Consider the following 19,584-nt stretch of genomic DNA (forward strand, 5'->3'; position numbering starts at 1 on the left):
AATAAATCACTATGATTAAACTCTAGATCTTCAGGTGCTGTGCTTTTTATTTAACAAGATTAGAGAGGTGAATTTGTAATCCTCTTCTGTGGAAAACGATCATACAATAAACCAAACAAAAATACATTTCAAGAAACTTCTGCACAGTCTCTCTTGAAAGAATTCTTGTGTTTTAATGGTACAGAAGGTACAGAACTGAAACATTCCCAATAAATGTATTTTTGCACATTAGATTGTGCAGGAGTTTGCTTGCAACTTTTGATGCTTATTCCTTTCCTTTAAATCTATTGAAGAAACAGATGTGCAACATATTTTCTGTGGACATTTTATAGAAAATGGCCCTCATTGTAGAACAATCAGAAGATTGATCGATAATGAGAGTCCTCCAACAATTCTTGAATAAGTGAAAAAGAAGAACTCACCTCTCTCCTACACAGGTTAGCTGCTCGATCTCAGTCATCACCTCGGCAATCTCAAACTTCAGCCGCTGCAGAAAGAGAGACAGCAAAATGTTACTTATTTCAAACATTATAAATGGAGCTCTGCACTAACAGAGAAACACTTTCCAAGATGTTCCTATACTGATAATTACATACTTTTTAATTATCCTGATGAAGGGGTTTCTTACAGTTAAGGTTGTGAGTTGATAGAAACATAGAGATATGTGATAGGATGGTGTGTGCATGGAAAAATATCACACATAGAGCAATCAAATCAAGGGTCAATTCCCAAATGCAATATTGTCCAGCATTGCATCAGATATGTCTCCAACATTTGCAGCACTTAGAATAACTTTCTGCAATTAAAACAAACGAGAAAAATATTTTCTTTCCACCATCACTCACTTCAATATCATCCAGAAGCTCTTTTTTCCTGCGCCGTATGTTCGACAGCTCATCTCTTTCCTCCAAAGAGAGGTCCTCAGGTACTGCAAAAACACAGAGAGACGGGGAAAATGAAATAGCATGTGTCTGTGTGTGTGAGAGAGAGAGAGCGTGGAAGAGAGGGAGGGGCAGAGTTATGTGGATGGATTAAATTAATTCACCTTCCAAGCAGCCAGTCAGAGTCACAGGGATTAAGTCTGACAGTGCATACCTCTTCAATGAATCCAAGCAGAACACATTAGTCATGACCTACATAAGTACACTAACGCACAGGAGATCATCATCGCTCTCAGATAAGGTCAAAGGTCACAGCAATATGCTCCAGGATTTAAGGTGAAGGTAGATCAAACAGGTTTTTTTAATCATACGATTCAGGTAGCCTGTTTTCAAAATGTAAACTCCCTCTTCTTAAAGTGGTATGAGCCTCAAACGTCCCGGCCGGGCCCATTGGACTTGTGGAACTGTTTGGTCAGTGCTGGTGGCCTGTGTGTGTGTACAGCCATGCAAGCGCCTGCACACGGTTTGGATGAAAGGAAAGGAGAAGAAAAGAAGGGAGCTGGTGAAGGTGTTTGACCCCAATAGTAACTAGTTAAACTTTTTCTCAGTCAGCAGATCGCAGATCACTGCATGTGTGTCACAAGCATTTCCTCTTATACTTCACACTTATACAGTGTACAGTATAAACACTTAGACACCTTTTATACAGGTGTGTTTCTAGGAATGTGTACCTTGTTTTTTAAATACGTGTCGTTGTTTTTAAGGGGGCCTGATCTGAGAGGAACAGATTTTTCTCCCATTTATGATGAGTGTTAGTGTTTATTTTTTAGTGATAAATTTAATCTTAAATGAAACCACACAGTGATGACTCATCCTGAGGTGTGTTTGCTATCTCTTTCAATGAAACACTTTCTTTGATGCAAACATCCCCGCCCTTTGACACACAGGACCTACAACTTTGAACTGGCAGGTATGAGTTGTCTTTGAGTTTGTGTTTGAATGTCCTCGATTGCAGCGTTATTGGCTGTTGTAAATATCAATCGGTATACATGTGCAACAAGTCCCTCCCTCACTTTCTGCTTTTACAGGAAACTATTTAATATGCAAGACAATTAGAGCTCAGCTAGCTGTTTCATGGTAACTTTAGGTCAAATGAAATCTCTTTCTATGTGTGTATATTTGTATAAATGTTCAAATATGAACGTGCAGGTATTTCTTTTGCTGGAAAAATCTGTGTGAGAAGTTGAATTTCCGACCACACAGCACAGTCTTACACCCTGAAACCACAGAGGAGGTTTGTGATTAGATAAAAGCCACAGTTGAGGAAGAAGTTTCCCACGAGAATTTTCTTCAAGCCAAATGAAAACCACAGAAACGTCCCTGTTAAAAAGCAGATCAGTGCCATGAATAACATCCTGTGTGTCTGACACACACACACACACACACACACACACACACACACACACACACACACACACACACACACACACACACACACACACACACACACACACACACACACACACACACACACACACACACACACACACACACACACACACACACACACACACACACACACACACACACACAGGCCGCTGAACATCTGCCGAGGCCGGCCCCCTCAAATATTGGCTCTCTGAAAGTGAACTCGTAAGGTGTAATTAACACTGCAGAAAGAGAGAGAGAGCAGCACATCAAACTGCATGCATGTTTAACTACATGAGCACACACACACACACACACACACACACACACACACACACACACACACACACACACACACACACACACACACACACACACACACACACACACACACACACACACACACACACACACACACACACACACACACACACACACACACACACACACTGTATAAGCCATGCATGCAGAATATACACTTCACACACATGATATTTATTTTATTCTGCACTGAGGGACCCCTTAGAGCCACCTACTTATCGTTCATTTAACCATGCCACGTCAACCTCTTCCCCCCCAGAACCCTTGGAGGACACCCCCCCCTCCTCCACACATCAGAAAACAGCAATCCAATAGAGAGTGGGCTGACGGGAAGTAGGTCATTTTCACATGGAGCTATACCAGATTGTGCTTCTCCTACGCTGTTTCTCTCTCTCTCACGCGCACACAAACACACTCACTCACGCACACACACTCCCCCTCTATCTCACTCTTTGTCCGCCTACACCACGCTGCTTGAAGTGGGGGTGAGAGCGGAGTCAAATCCCCCCCGACTGAATCATAGCACTAAGCAGCTTTGCAATTTTTTTTTTTCCATCCCCGTTGTTTCCCCCTCTGACTGTAAATAATAGGGAAAGAAAAAGTGAAGTTATTTCCTCTTTATCTACACCCTCCATCTCTCTCAATCCTTCCCTCTCCTCCGTCTTGCTCTGTGAGACAAAGTGACAGAAGCAGCATGGACCATTAGGTTGTAACGTTCTGAGGGCCTTGAGCTCATGTTATCACAGGAGAGCAGCCAGTCAACGGAGCGGGGATCCAGATGGGTGTGGATGGCTTTTTTAACTGTTTGATCATTTGTCCCACAACACACACACACACACACACACACACACACACACACACACACACACACACACACACACACACACACACACACACACACACACACACACACACACACACACACACACACACACACACACACACACACACACACACACTGACTCCCACACAGTTTCTACATGAACTTCTACAATACAAAACACAAAATAAGGCAGAGAAAGGAGATAAAACCTGTAAACCTGTTATACAGGATTTAAAAGTAGAAAAAGTGTGATTGTAATGTGGTCACCCAGCATTGTGCACTTGATTGATGTCTTACACTTAATTTGTCAGAATATCTTCAAAATTTTCTTACTGGCTCGATAGCAGTTAAGAAAAAATCTTACAGATCAATAGAGGTGTAGATAATAAACGTCATCTGCCCAGCAGACAGAACTAGGAGCTATACTTATCAGAACCATATGATGTATAAAATATGGATGTAGTCACAGTGATGTCACCCATTTGTGTCAGAAGAGGCGTTATGAAGCCCGACGATGATGGTCGCCATATTGGAAATGCTGACACAACCTAACTTTTGATCAATATAGAAAGCGACAAAGAGGTGGAGCTGAGTGCGGACTTAAGTCTCTTTGAAAACATCTTCAATGCATCCAACCGTCAGTCACACCTATAACTATGCAAAAATATGCATAATTCTTAACTCTTGATATAAAAGGAACAAATGCAGTATTAACTCATTTCCTTTATGACGCACACTGTACAGGGTATTTTTTTAAATAACTCACATCTAGGCAAACATTTGCAGCATAAGGGGCGTGCTGAGAGAACTCACAGGAAGCTTGTTTGGACTTCAAAACTCAGATTCAGAAACCAATGGGTGATGCGTCCATATTTTATACAGTCTATGGTTGGGCCGATGAAAAAGTGTGCAGAAAAGAAAGTCATGGCCTCTAAATTGATAACTTTTCAAGGAAAACAGAAGTCCTGGAAAATATATCTCATTATAAAACTGTAAAACTACTATTAGAAAAAGTATTCAAGTTTCAAAGTGAATATAGACTCAGCAAACAAAACGATTTCGAGAAATTGTCCATAGCAACCACTAAATTCAGGCTCTATAGCTTGTAGTCAATTTGTGACTGCAAATCAAAATGTAAACTGTAAAATCTTAGTTTTTTTCTAAATGTCCATGCAGCATAAATTTGCAGTAATGGACCCATAGAGGAGCTTGTGTTGGGTTTAAATGGATAGAATTGAAAAACGTCTGTGTGCAAAAGAAACAAAGTCACAAAATGATGCTCTCAATGCCAGACAGAAGAGAATTGGAAAGACTTAGTAGTGATTCAGGAACAGACACCGGCGCACCAGAGATCTTCACACCCTGTGCCTCCGTTTGCTCCCTCTCCTTGGCTTCAGTCGAGCGGCCTCATAAAGCAGCAATTGTGGAGCAAAGAGACCCTGCAGGCAACCTACGTCTGTAATGCGCAAAAAAGTCCTCCATCCCTCCTACTCTGGATGAAAGAGCTTGAACGGACCGGAGAAAGGGACGGATTGTCTGAGGAAACGGAATCTGTTTAGGGTAACAATTCCCCCGCTGTGTGTGTTTTGCTGCAAGTGGAAATCTGATATCATTATGAAGACAACAACTTCTGTACAGAGAGTGGACTTCTAATGCATTATGCATGAAAGTCTAGAAGTCTGTGTGTGTGTTTGTGTGTGTTTATTCCTACAGAGAGCAGCCCTCCTTAAAGAATAATCCATATTACGTTACATATAAACACTACACCCTTAACCCCAGGCACGGCCACATAGATTACCAATGCAACACCACTCTGCCTTTTCTTTTTATGACTTCAGGGGCTGTTGTTTCAGAAACAATCAATACATCATCATAATAGTTCAAACTTGCATGCTTAGGCTTTTTCTTTCCTCCAGCAGTCGTCAGCCATGCATGGATGAATGACTGCCACTATGCGCAAGTTTTCTCAGACAGACTCATGGTCCAAATTTTTTCAAAGGAAAGGTCACTGAGTTTGAGTTTCTTGCCTCCCTTGGTGAATCTCATCAGCAGTTTAAAATGTCTTTACGTCATCAGATGTAGCCTGATAGGTTATCACCTGGGTTAGAGAAAGAGGTCAGGGATTATGAAAGGATAAGCGCTCAGAGAAGACACCCCTCATCCCAATAATGCCCCAAAAATGTCCCTACTGTTGGCAAAACAGTGACGCCACCTTTAATAGAAACAGCTTAAATTAAAAGCATTCAACTAGCAAACGACTGAGTGGCTTTATTGTGAAGCATCAACAGGAAATAAGATGTATATCTGTCACCTAGCTTAGTGCTGAGGTCAAGATATAGTATGTTTTGGAAGTTTTGGCCAAGGGGATTATTTTTAAATATTTTAGGGAGTGAGAGCCACAATGAACTGTTAGATGTGGAGCTACAAACGAAGCATTACTGTGGCTTGTAAAACCCTGAAACCCTGAAACCCTTCAACGATTCAGAGGTCAACTACACCTCCAACAAAGCAACGAAATCAAAATAACCCACCATCATTGTTTCTCTGGACTCTGTTGTACTTACATGACCTTGCTGGTATATTAATTTGAACCAAAAGCAGAACAGTAAGTCATTTTTCATTGAATCACTTCTCTCAGTATGAAGGACATCAACAGTTATGGTTATGGTGGGTACTTACTGTAGTGAAATATAATTAGTGGTAAAGTCTCATGACTCCATTTGAACTGTTATTTATGACTTACCCTGCTGTGGACAGTCAGAGAAGGAAACAGAGCACGTGCAAATTATGCATAGACCGCTGATAAAAAAAGGTTTTAGGTCCATGTATGCTGCAGAATGGTTCTTGTTGGAGTGACTCTTCTCTATCTCTGTTACTGCAGATTATCAGAAATAACATTATTTGTCAGAGAGCTGAAGAAACACGTTAACAGCTGCTTTCTGATCCATGGATCAACCTTGAAACCTCAGTCAGCAGAATGGGAGCCACTTAAGGTCTTGAATAAAACATTATGACCGGTAACTCGTTCAAGTCCAAGTCCAGACAGGAAGACCTCGGTCCTGAGACAGTTCTGGAGACACTGCAGAGATTTTGATCTGATTCATGTGGCTGACGTGACTTCTATTGGCAGATCACAAAGTCAAATGACTAAACGCCTTCGACAGTCGCCTTTCCAGTCTCCTTGGTATCAAGGGCAGAGGGGAAGATGCTTCTGCATACTGATAACCCTGTTGTGTTTGGTGTTGTTTACAGGATAGTCAGCTGAGTGTGACTGTTGTGTCTTTTATGTTTTTAAAACATGCTAAAAATTTGGTATGCAGCTCTAAACCACACTACATTTTTTCCTTTTTATATTTATTTATGGGCCTTTTTTACAGAGACAGGACAGTGGATAGCGTAAAGGAGCCACAGGTCAGATTTGAACTTGGGCTGCCTGCCTCTGCCTCTGTACATGGGGCGTGCAAACTAACCACTCGGCCACCTGCTCCCCCACACTACACATTTAATCAGCCTGTTTCCACAGCCAAAACGCTCCAGACTTCTACACTGACGCTTAAACTGACCCCCAATCTGTTTGTCCAATGACACTTCCAATAAAGTTTGATACAAACAAGGTGCCTGTCAGCTAACACAACAAAGTTGCTCCTGGAGGCGTCAATGTTGTCCGAGTTGTTGCCAAGTCGCAACTGGAACACGGTTAATTTTGGAGTGACGTCATTCCTCGCTCCGAGATCCGAGTGCAGAGTTTAAAGGACCGCACCAATATTGCTTAATAACAATTAACACCTGAGGATTTGTGCTTTCACAACTGCTTGTGATAAAAGTTATGTGCGACACTTACATCTCAAACAAACACAATTTGATGTAAACTTTTAACATAAACTCTTAAAATAATCATGAAATATTGAGAAAGAAAGAAGGGAGTACTTTATTTAAGAGTTCTGTATTTAATCACCTTTTCAAAGTGGAAACATAAAACTACAACTGTATGTGTTTTTCACAATACTTTGGTTTTATGAGCTTTGTTCTTAATCTGGTTTGACAAACTATAAATCTATCCTGATTGCAGTTTCACTTTCAGTTTGATGGAGCCGTTTGACGACAGAACAAATGCTCAAACATTTTGACAGTCAGTCTGCTGGGCGGATGATCAGATGGGTTTCTGGCCTTTCCAAAAACGTTGGCTTCCTAAAGCTGTTCTGTGACCAAATGTGCAAAGAATCTACAACAAGATTCATTTTAAACTGTGGGAACTTACATGTGGAAACACGTCTTAATCCTTCATCCGTGTCTGTTTTTAAGCTTACAGTACACATGTATTTTATAGGTACTCTTATAGATAGGCTGTGACCTAAGGCAACCTTATTTTAAATCTTAAATCAATTCAACACATTTTTCTTGACTCTTGGGTTAAAACTTTACTCAAAAGATTTCCTGTTTTACTCTTTCAGAGTGACACTGTTGGTGGAAATGATGACAGAAAACCAGCAGCAAACAGCGCCCGTGTAACGCTTCCTGATTTTCAGCAGGCTTACAGTGAAACAATGGATGGGATGTGTGCAGTGATTAGGACCGCTGGGCTGGTCTGTCTGTAACAATAGCAACCCGGTAAACACAACAAGGAGGGCAGAGAGCGTTCTCACCACAGCGCTGATCAGGGAGCACTTACACAAGCTCACTCAAGCCAGCACCAGACTGTGGTGTGCATGTTTGTGCAAAACGGACTGAATAAAGAGTGATGTAAGAAAGCCGGGTGAGTGTGTCACAGCCTGTGACACGCTGACCAAGGAAACAAAACCTGAAGGTCAGATTTTTTACATTTACATTAAACTCATGTCACACTGAACTGCAGGTAAAAATACAGAACCTACATCTTAAGACATATCCTTACTTTTGTTATTTCCTGAGTGAAACACATACCACATCGCCTCCTTCTCTCTCCAGTTGCCATGATGTCAGACATGCCATCAGATGAGTTGTCTCCTTACGATGGTCAGTGCTGCAAGTGTCAGAGCTTTTAGCACCTTTTATCCCTGCTTTAGTAGTGGCTCGTAGGTGCACAGGCAGTAATTGTGTTTCCCCCTTCAGCTTTACTCCTACACACAGCTCTCAAGAATGCACACACAAGGCAAAAACAAACATTCTGACAGCCTCTTTGACAGATGACAACCGAGCTTTGGAAATAGCCCACATTCCTCCTACCACAACCGCCCAGTCTGGTCCGACCAGCTCTCTGAGCACCTGTAGTCTCATTACACACAGAGCTCCATCTGTTCCTCTACATATTTCACCTGGAGAAAACACAACTCAAGCATGAGACGACCTGACAAAGAAATCAAACTCAAAGATCCATCTTCATCCATCATAAATCTGGATTTGTTTTTGCATGATGAGGTGGTTTCGGCCTGCACAATGGTGCAACTACAACAGCGGAGATTAGGCCATTAACACCAAACTTTAATGAAGCTGTAGTAGTCACTCCTGTCCAAAATGTATATGTAACTGTTAAATTTCAAGATGCAACATCAAGGACTGGGAAATTGAGGCTGGAAGAGCCAAACATCAAAGTTCCAAAAGCTGCAGTTCCTCAAGTGTCCACTAGAGGCTGGCTCCAAAAGAGAGTCAATTCCCATTAGGCCCCATATTAAATTACCAACTTTAAAGTATAATTAAACATGTTAAAGACCTCGTACAAAAGACGTTTTGGTCTCTAGCTCATTTTTCCAACCATGACAACCGCATAAGCTATGATTTTAAACAACTACCCCTTGACATTATGAATGCTAAAAGCTTCACATAAATATGGCCATGGTGGCTTTTTACAGAAGTGGGAGCTTCTAACCGTCAACTATGTGTCAACTCAGCTAATACAGTCACTGACCTCTTATTTGTGTCTGTGTTGTTGGAGCCTTTTGGGGATTTAGCAATGCCATTCCTGGATGAATAATACGGCTTGTTGTGTGGTTTAACAAGAAGTCTGCGGTCCTGTTAATGGGGTGACAGGATTGTTGTTGGCCTTTCCCCATAAAGAAGACTGCGGTGATGAGAGGACTGTATTTCTATGTCTGCTGTTCTGTGTTTTTGCTGCGTGCAGGCAGCGAGTACGCTACGTTCCCACAAGCAATCTTAGCTTCTTGGATCCAACAAATAAACAACCCTCGTTGAATCTCTTTCTGTGAGAAAGATGATGGTCAATTGGCTCATTCAGAATATAATGAATAAGCGACGGGTATGTACTGTGTAGCTTTGAAAGCTTGGCATTTACCAAAACACCTCGCACCCCTCCAGCACCACCCTCCCTCTCCTTCAGCAAGGTTTCCAAAATCACAGCTTCAAAAAAGCAGGCAGCCAAACCAATGGGTGACGTCATTGGGCCACATCCATTATTCATACAGTCTGTCTTTACTAAGTTTATTTGTTGTTGTCTCGAAATTCCCTCTTCCAGCATTTCACAGTCATCCCTCTTTATTGGAAACTTATTAACATCTATGATGTCCTCTTACTGTCTTCAAAGGTTGTGACTCATGAACTTTCCACAAACAGTGAGACAAGCTCCATACACTGAAGTATGAATTACAGATAAGGAGGACTTATTTTAGATTTTCCTAAAGGAACATCTGGGGAAATGACCTCATCTATTATCGTCTCTATTTTCCAAAAAGGTCTTCCATCTCATCAATCAGGACCTTCAAAATGGGCTACTTTCTCCATTATCCTCCTGATGCTCACACATCCAAAATGTGAATTAAGACTTTTGTCCGTAAAACACATGTCCAGACTAGAATTGAATCTACCAGCCAAACCCAGCAAAGCCTGTATCCATTCACTCCTAAATGAAAATGTGTGGTTCTCTTTTAAAAGATGACCTACTCAATCTTTTATTACTTATAACAAATCTCCCTCTTGTCTTCTGTCACAGTCTTTATGTCTACTGTTATTTTACAGTTTGCTTCCTGTAGGCAGTGGATCTCTGAGCTTGATCATTGGCTTCAAAGATCTCAAGGTGGGCGTGAGTCTCGTCCTGCTCTGATGTTGTCAGATTTAGATTTTTCACATATCATCAATAGTAATGATAAAACACTGACAGGATCATTTCTCCAAAGGTCTGTTCAAAAGCTGTTCAAGACATATTGTTTCCTTTGCTAAAAATGATCAGGCTACTTAGTCAGCCAAACACATGACATCAATTAATTGACAGCTTTTTGAGGGAGGCTCCAAGGAAGAAGGTTGGGAACCACTGAGCCAGATGACCATGTTAGCATGCTAACACGCTCACAATGACTAACCAATAAGCTGATGTCCAACATTTACTCGTCATTATCTGATCTGCTGTGTTATCACAGTGTTGGATATCCTGTAGTGAACACATACTTCACTCATGAATGTGGAACAAAAATAAACAAGTTGTGAAGAAGTCATGATTGTATTTAAGTAATGAGAGTCATAAAAAAACCCTCTTTAGATGGTTTGTTCGCTCTACAGAATTTATTTTCCTCAGTCTGCTGCAATCACTTGCTGTCAGTTCTCATCTCAGCAGAGACATCCACAACACTCCCCCTTTATGAAAATTAGATTACAACAAAAAAAAAAATCAGAGGTTACATCAAACACAACACAGCCGTTTGATTCTTCAAAGCCTCAAAGACCCTCGAACACAATCCCTTGAAGCAAGACGGTCTCTTCACAGAGAACCCACTAGTCAGAGTCACTTATTCATGAACATCTTCCGCGTATGCCAAAATTTCACTCCAAAAAGAAACACTTCCTCTTCACTTTGGATTCCAAACACAGCCGCTGGTTGGTTAATTTTTATGGGGGGCCGTCTCAGGTCCCGATCCTTAAGACAAATAAGTCAAGTGCAGCAGGATCTCTTGTTTTTATCTTTGCTCAATAAAGTGCAGAGATCTTTCATCATGATTGTTCCTCTTACCTCATGTGTCATTCCCTCACACTGGATTGCTCTTACTTAATGCATTTTGACTGCAACCGATGTCAACACAGTTTTGCATGTTTTACAACTGATAAAGGATCAGACCATCTGTCTGTCTTCCATCTGTCGCCTGCAGTAAATGAGACATTTTCCTGTCTTATCTTTCAGTCTATATCCTGCTCAGACAGTAGCTTGTTTTGTTTTTTTGTACAAAGAGAGCAAAGAGATTCAAATGGAAGATGTTGATCTTGACAGCTTGACATTTTCCCTGATTAACACAATCTGTAGTTTGACATCAGGCATTAAGGTATGCGTCAGACAGATCTTATCTCTGCTGTTTTCTCTCTCTATCTTTCTTTACATAACGTTGTTTTTTTAATTTCACACACTGTCTAGACAAAATATTTCTTATGAGTAGGATTCAGCCTTTACACAATACGACGACGACGACTAAAAAAAGCTTGCATGTGTGGGGCAGAATCAAGCCCTGAAGTATTTCTTGTGCACCGGGTGTAACTTCAGATCTGTTGGGATGACAGCAACGCTTCCCCATTGCTTTAATGATAACAGCACTCCACACAATGTCACCTTTCTCTACCAGCATGCACCACTGATCACAGGACAGCCTGATCATGCAAAGCAGTTGACAACACTGTAAGGTTGTGAAAAATGTTCAGTACGTTTTTGTTATTATGAGTTTTAAAACAATACAATCTCTGATTTTCTAATGATGGGGGTATACGGGAGAGTACTGAAACTTTAAAAAAAAATGACATCTATATATCACACTGTTGTTTTGGTACTGAATCGTTGCCAATGTTTTTTGTGCTATCTAAGTGTGCAGGAGTTTGCAACGTGCTGCAATTTTGATGATTGAGTTGTTACCTCGAAAAGAATAAATAAAATGCGTCAAAATGACAAATAAGGGGACTCAAGTCTGAGCATTTACTATGTCAGGACACAGTGGTCACAGTGGCTCTTTTAGGGCCCTCACACTCACTCAGTCAGGACGTATCTGCAGTGTCTCAGCGGCCCACAGTCCTGTACGGAGGCCAGAATTTTCACATGACAGAGGAGGCGGCAGTACGGACTGTTTATATCAGATTTTGGTGGAAAACAGAGATGCTCAAGAGACAAAGACAAAGAGGGAAGGAGTTGCAGAGACGATCCAGCTGCTTCATTGGACTCCACTTCTGCTTTAGAGATTTAAAGACAGCCGGAAGGAGAGGAGGCGTGTGAGGAGGAGGAGGAGAAGGAGAGAGAGGAAAGGAGTTCATAACAGAGTTAAAAACCTGAGCCAGGCTTTCTTTATTACACTAAATATGTGGGTGGTTCAGGTCAGGCCATCAATCTTTCCATGGCTCTGTGTTAAGGGGTTTTTCCCAGATTAAGCATCGAGTGCTGATTAGAAGTAAACATCAAGTCTGGATTTTTAAATCTTTTCCACAGAACTGAACACTTTTGTTTTCCTCAAAGAAGTCGATGAAAGTCTGCTACACACTGAAGGGATTATCTTTTAGGCGGAGCCATAATGGGGGAAAATACTTGCTGGGTTTATTTAACCCTTTCTTCTAAATAGTCTAACTTCACCAAAGTTTTCAGGTGAATGGTATGTATACAAAGAGAGTCTGGTTAACTGTAATTGGCTATTTCCCCTAGATGATCATTAAAAAGGTGATTTTAAAAGAATCATGCTCCTTTTAAAGTGTATGCTATGATATATTAGTTCAACTGGAAGTCATTTAGACTTGTTAAGGACATTTGTCTAATCAGGTTCTGTCCTGTCTGTCACATGATCAGAAAAAGTTCACGTGACAGAATAAGAACCAGAGGTTGAACCATCACCTGAAAAAACTTTAAAAGATGTAACACAAGGAAGTACTAAAGAGAACATTCCCTTAAGAATATAAACAGAATTAATTAAAGACGATCTGCTTAATCCTGAACTTCTTTAAGCATGTTTGGAAACTTCTTGTAACTGTGTGCAATCTTGCCAAAAGGTTTTCATGTGGGAGTAGCCCTTTAATTATTTCATTACAACACTAAATTCTTCAGAAATCCTCTTTAGCTTACAGCTGGCAGGAGTGTTACAACAGGAATGAAGGAGGGAAATATGATGATGAAGTTATGAAGATGAAGACTGTGCAGATATGTTGATGTTCAGTATCCTCTTCACAAACATTTTAATGAGACTTTAAAGAGTTGTCTGTGTCAAACATTTGAATATCAACTCTCTTCATCCAAATTATTTGAATTGGGTTGGCCCAACGGGAGCTGTGACTTTGCAGGGGTGTCATGAAGTCTGAGCACATACATGACCTAAGACCACTAATTAACTACAAAAATGAAATAAGCTGTATAGAACAGGCTGAACCAGGCTGTAAATATGTTCAGGAAAAAATGGCCATCTAAAGATACAACCTAATGGGGAGTCCTTTATTTTTGGGGCAGGCCTCAAGTGGATACTCGGGGAACTACAGTTTTCAACACTTCATGTAGAGTCAATGCATAGAAGTAAGCACAATACGTTTGTTTAAATGCAAGGCCTGCCTCTGAGGAAGCCTCTTGGGAAGCCAATCATAACTGATTGAACAGATTATGTAGAGGCACCTGGTGGTGGACTAGCAGATTTATGCCTACCAAAGGCCATGACACTAACAGAAAGGTTTCCTCTTCCTTTAAGACTGTTGTAGGGGACGACAACTGCTGGAGTTATTATGATTTACCATGAAAACCAGCACATGACCTGCTGACAGCCTGTGGGCGTGTATGACGTCCACAGATCTCCTGGGAGCCTCAGCAATGGCGAGCTGCTGATGTTTCAATATCACTGACTGATATTTCCCAGAGGGAAAAACAATAATTATTCATAATTGCTTTCTTTTAGTCTTTGTATAGGGAGATTGATGATGGAGCATTAACACTATCCTGGTTACACTACATTATAAAAAGACAACAATGCATAAAATAAAATCAAGTGTTTTTAAGGTTAGCTGTAGTTCAAGTGCTCACTGTGTGACATAAATCCAGCCTGACAGAGGTCAACAAAAAGATTAAACACATGTGGGAAGGAACCTGTACCCGAGAGCCACTGTAAATCACTCTCCCTCTGAGATATACCCTCAGGCCATTTTCGAGGTGTCTGTGCATGTGTGTGTGCGTGTGTGTGTGTGTATGCGGTCACGACCCACTCAAAGCCACACAATCATCATCAGCAGGAGCTGTGACATTGATGCATCCTGAGCTATGAGTTGTGGAAGTGAGACCGTGGTCAAGGAAAGAAAAAGTGTGTGTATGTGTGTTTGTGTGTGTGTTCATAGCTGCAGAAAGCAGCTCAAGTACAGCCATGAGTCAAAGTGCTTTTGTCCCCTCATAAAGACCTGGTTATCGATGTCCTTGTGGACTATTCTGGAGCCGTTTTCAAGCCCATTCATTTGATCTTCCACAGCCTTCACCACAACAACAATAGCCATTGCATTTCTGAAAACTATATTTAACAAAATCCAGGGTCAGGGCAGGAGGAAAAAAGGCCTAAAAATAACATCGATACAGAGTGAAGGGAAGAAAATCCGGGTGACACAGTGAACGATAAATCACACAACAGACGGTCCCACTGTCAGAAATAGAAAAACACAAGGGAGTTTATCTCTTTTATTTTTTTCTTTCAGGGCTGCCTTTTTGTCATGATTGAATCCAGTTTTTATGCACTGTGTGTGTGTTATGTGTGTGTGTAACTGCAGTAGTGAAGTGACAGTGAGCAGCCCGAGTCCCTGACCTATAATCCACTAACTGTCATCCATATCCCTCCCCACTTGATCTCCTCCATTTGTCTATGCATGGAGAGGGCTCGCTAATCCTCTCCGTGCACACCATATAAAGATATGCTCACATTCACAGTCATGAGTGCACATTTATATACACACACGCACACACACACACACACACGCCTCCACAAGTGATAGAGTGGAAGCAGAGAGACGATGAGGTACACACAGCTGGGCCGGGCGCTGCACCACTAACCTACTTTGAGAATCTGAATGCAAGCATCCGTGTTTTCCTCCGAGTGTCTTTGAATGTGTGTCACTGCTGCATATCTCCACCTCCATCCCTCTCTCCTGAACCTACACAAACTGACTCACTGTGCAAACACCAGCACGCACACGTGTATAAACACAGTGACAGGTTTGCTCGAGAGCCGCTGTGTCACGCGGTCATCCTGCTGCGCTCTTTTGCAGCCGCCTCACGGTGACAAACAGAGCACGGCCATCGTTCTGAGGAGCAGCGTGCCGATGACGGGGGGGGGGGGGGGGGGCGGCAGGACGTGGAGGGATAGAGTTGGGCTGCAAACGCCTCCGCCTTCATCAAAGCACCAGCAGCCCGTCAAAGCTCTGCGTCTCTTCTGATGAAAGAAGGATGAATTTTGCATGATGCAGCAGCAAAAAAAAAAAAAGAGCGCGAGAGTGGGGGTAGGGGGTGAAAACTTGCCCACTTTGCAAAACAGAAAAGAAAAGTGTATTCTGGCAAAGGCTGAGAGCATGCAGTAGTAGTTTACTGACACGTTGACCCCCTGAGTAAGTGTTACAAATCCCCTTTTTAAAAGCAGGACTGGTGTTGGAGTGGGGGGGGGGGGGGACAAGAGGGCTGGAGTCAGGCCAGATGCTCTTAACACACACATACACAATCAGAAACACACACAACACAACACACAAATTGGCCTGAGTCAAAGCAGAGATGTCCAAGTAAAAAAGAGTGGAGCACAGAGCTAAGTGTCAGATACGTGCCTGACTTTTTGGCTCAACAGGTCTCAGTTTATCTATTAGCCCTGGAAGCAGATGGGACCAGAAACCATGAGTAATTGAAAACTTTGAAGACCTTGGTTTGAAAACAGCTCAGAACTGCAAGTTAAAACGAGTGAAAATGAGCTGCAGGCGGGCAGGGTGAAGCTTTTGGTCAAACATGCAAGATCTGTTAGAAGAAACTATCATTTGTCTGTATTTAAAATCAGAGTTGTGTAATAAGGCGCCTTCATGCCAACGTGCTTCTTTTATTGTAAACTGCAGGCCTTTGGAGTGTGTGTTGTGTGTTGTGTTTTGTGAGTGTGAAGCACTGGATGTACTGGTGGTCAGCGGGGGATACACCTTTTTCCTGCATCTTCAGCAGGTCAAACAATCTCTGTACACTTACATAATTGTTCCAACACTCCCTTTTCCTGTCCGGTCTGCATGGCCTCCTCTTTTTCCTTTTCCACAGAACTGAACCACACACACACACACACACACACACACACACACACACACACACACACACACACACACACACACACACACACACACACACACACACACACACACACACACACACACACACACACACACACACACACACACACACACACACACACACACACACACACACACACACACACACACACACACACACACAGGGACTTTAATGGAAGCCATGAACCCAGACTTCCACAAAGGCCCAAGTGGAGCAGGACGTTCTTCGCCTGAATTTCACTTCAGCACATGGCTTCAGAGTCTTGGGACTTTCAGCACGCTCTGATTTTTTCTTTCCAAAGAGGAGAAAAAAAGGTCGATGTGCCTCATGTCTCCTCTTGATGGTCCTAATGCAGCAAAGAGAGATCCCTGTTGCGCTGCAGACATTCACAACACTGCTTGGTCTGTTAGATGAAGACGAAACAGGATACTTTCTTGAAAACCCCCGTGCGCTTTTCCTCCTCTGCTCCAGACAGAAATTAAGTCTTGCCATGAGCGTCTTAGTCATTCGGTGAAGTACTTCAGAGTGTTTTTAAGGCAGAGAAAACAGAGCAGAGGTCCAAGAGGATTTGCACACACTCCTCGAGTTCACTTTAAACTTTTATTGATGCAAGTAGATCCACACTGAAGCCAAATCCAGACTTCCATATGGGGTCTTAGTCCAACTTAAAGCACTACGGGATGTCATGTGTGCTATCTGATATTCTGGGAGGTCAAACTGAACAAGGGCCCTCTGTGCTCACTGACCTTTTTTGCCAAAGATGAAACACAGACTTTGGTCTATACAGGAAAAAAAAAAAAAACGTCAAGTAACATACAGCCACAAGTCCTCTCTATCTCCCCATCAACCTCTCAGAGCAGTTACTGAGCCGTGCTGAGCTGGACCGCTGGTGCATGGCCACCGGTGTGTGTGAGCAGTGAGAAAACACGTCAGTCAAAACGAAAGAAAAACGCACACACTCTTTGGCAATCACATGCAGAGAGAAAGAAACCGAGAGTCTTTTCCTTTCATAGAGCAGAATGAAGAAAAAACTTGAGATCGTAAAAAAACATGTGCAAAATGCACAAAAGAACTTCCTCTGATTATATTAAGTCAATTAGGGGTGGACATCACAGGGTAACCATGCAATATGATACGATATGATACGGTACTAAAAACGATACAGAAAATAGATAATTCAGAAAACCAAACAACAGGGATGTGTTTCATTGGCCTGGAAACTCGTGCAGGCAGTCATGGACAAAATAGGGCTGCAACATAGGGATATATTATATACATCCATAAAATATAGCTTTGGGTCTCAAACTGTGCAAAACCAGATGGGTTCAGTTGCGTCAGACGTTTTAAAATGTGGGTATGAGCCAGATACAGGTCTCAGTTTTAAGCCATGCCAGGTCTCTGTTACCAGCTGAAGGAGGGTGTTACATAAGATGTGTGATATTAAGTAACAAGTCACTGCTCGGCCACACTGCCCGGCTCTACCTGTGCAATACCTCACTGAACTGCTACAGCTCTCAGCCGATGATTCTTCCTGTTGACAAGTTCAGCCCGTTCCACCTCAGGTCAGAAAAATAGAGGACACTCAGTCTCAGAGGTTGCATGACATCGTTTTCTAATGTCCTGCTGAATTGACATAGCAATGTATGCTTTGCTTTCTACACAGGCCCTGAATTTTGCTCCTCAACCTTCCTCAAAAAGTGCAACCAAGGACATAGCTATCTATCTAGACCTCGTTTCTGCAATAACTAAAGTTGTTTAGCCTCTGCTGCATCATCCCTCTGCTGCTCCCTAACATCCTGCAGGGCCCTCAGGTCTTCCACCGACTCACAGACTCCACACAGACCCTCACTGCCTGCCAGAGCGTCCTCAGGTATGAAGTAAACATTGACTGCCTTCCACTTTCCTGAAAACCACAACTCTCTGTAGATATCTGAACCAGGTGACCCTTCCCAAAAGTTAAAATATGGACAGAGAAGATATTCCGTCTAAGAACTGTTTACTCTTAAAGCACAATTTGTTCTTACACTTGATGAATACTTTAAGACGCCCCTCTCTTATCCTCCTGGCAGCGTGTGGGCTGCGGGGAAAAGACAGCAGCTGCAAATCTACTCTGAAGACAAAAACACAAATCTTGAATGAAGGAGGAAAAGTGTTGGCACTGCTCTGCGGCGGGCACATGGACTGCTTGGAGCTTGCGAGCGTCGGTCCCCGCCTGAGTTGGGTTGCAGTGTGCCATAACCCTGCAGACCACACACACTCACAGACGCACTGAGCTGCCAAGTTTAAATGACTGTTTTTTTCACAGCGTCTAAATAGGAGCAGTCTGAAGGCAAGCTCGCGAGTCGTCACAAGGCGTGCTGTGCGGCCAGTGTTTAGCATAAATGCTCTGATTCATACCATATGCCCGTCACTCGTGAACTCGCCAATGAACACAGCATACAGCTCACACACTAACAAAAAGACTAAACAGAGGATGCAGAGACACTGTGCATTTGATTGACTGTCAGAGTGAGTCGTGAAAAACAGGAGCTGTTACAGCGAGATGGACAGGCTTTACTGTAGCAGAGCTACATGAGCTCCTGTTGGTCCATTGTCCATCGAGTGACTGTTGTGGCGTTGTATTGTTGGCTGTCATGCGTGTCAGCTGGGCTGCTTGGGACCCGCTTTCTCTAAGCCTTACTGTAAGGCCAACTGTGGCTGCAGAAATGTAACTGACATAAAAACAAAACATAGATATAACAGGATAAAGGCCTGCGTCCATCAACACAGTTATTTGTGCTGGCAGCGCCCATTTTCAATAAAAATAACAATGCAGTTCAGCCTTTTTAGCCCTCAGTGTGCCAAAATGCCCGTAGTGGCTGTTTTTTTATGGTTGCTGCGCTCACATCACTTCCCGTTGAAAAAAGTTAATTTCCTGGAAC

The 19,584-nt window shown here is 42.4% G+C and overlaps 1 protein-coding gene across 3 annotated transcripts in view; it reads right to left on the minus strand.

Moving 5' to 3' along the window:
• The window catches only part of cyth3b (cytohesin 3b), a 40,314-nt gene that overhangs the window by 16,276 nt on the left and 4,454 nt on the right, over positions 1-19,584 (minus strand). Inside the window, exons 1-3 of one of the 3 annotated variants that reach the window (XM_065964583.1) lie at positions 8,374-8,529; positions 846-928; positions 423-487 (exon numbers count right to left, since the gene is read on the minus strand). In XM_065964583.1, the coding sequence (XP_065820655.1) occupies positions 423-487; positions 846-928; positions 8,374-8,416 (191 nt within the window). In that variant the 5' untranslated portion in view covers positions 8,417-8,529. Of the gene's footprint in view, positions 1-422; positions 488-845; positions 929-8,344; positions 8,530-19,584 lie in introns of those variants that run through there. The other 2 variants (XM_065964584.1, XM_020636305.3) reach the window with 2 other exon arrangements.

This window comes from Labrus bergylta, chromosome 16 (assembly GCF_963930695.1).
Source record: "Labrus bergylta chromosome 16, fLabBer1.1, whole genome shotgun sequence".
In the NCBI taxonomy this organism is placed as follows: Eukaryota; Metazoa; Chordata; class Actinopteri; order Labriformes; family Labridae; genus Labrus; species Labrus bergylta.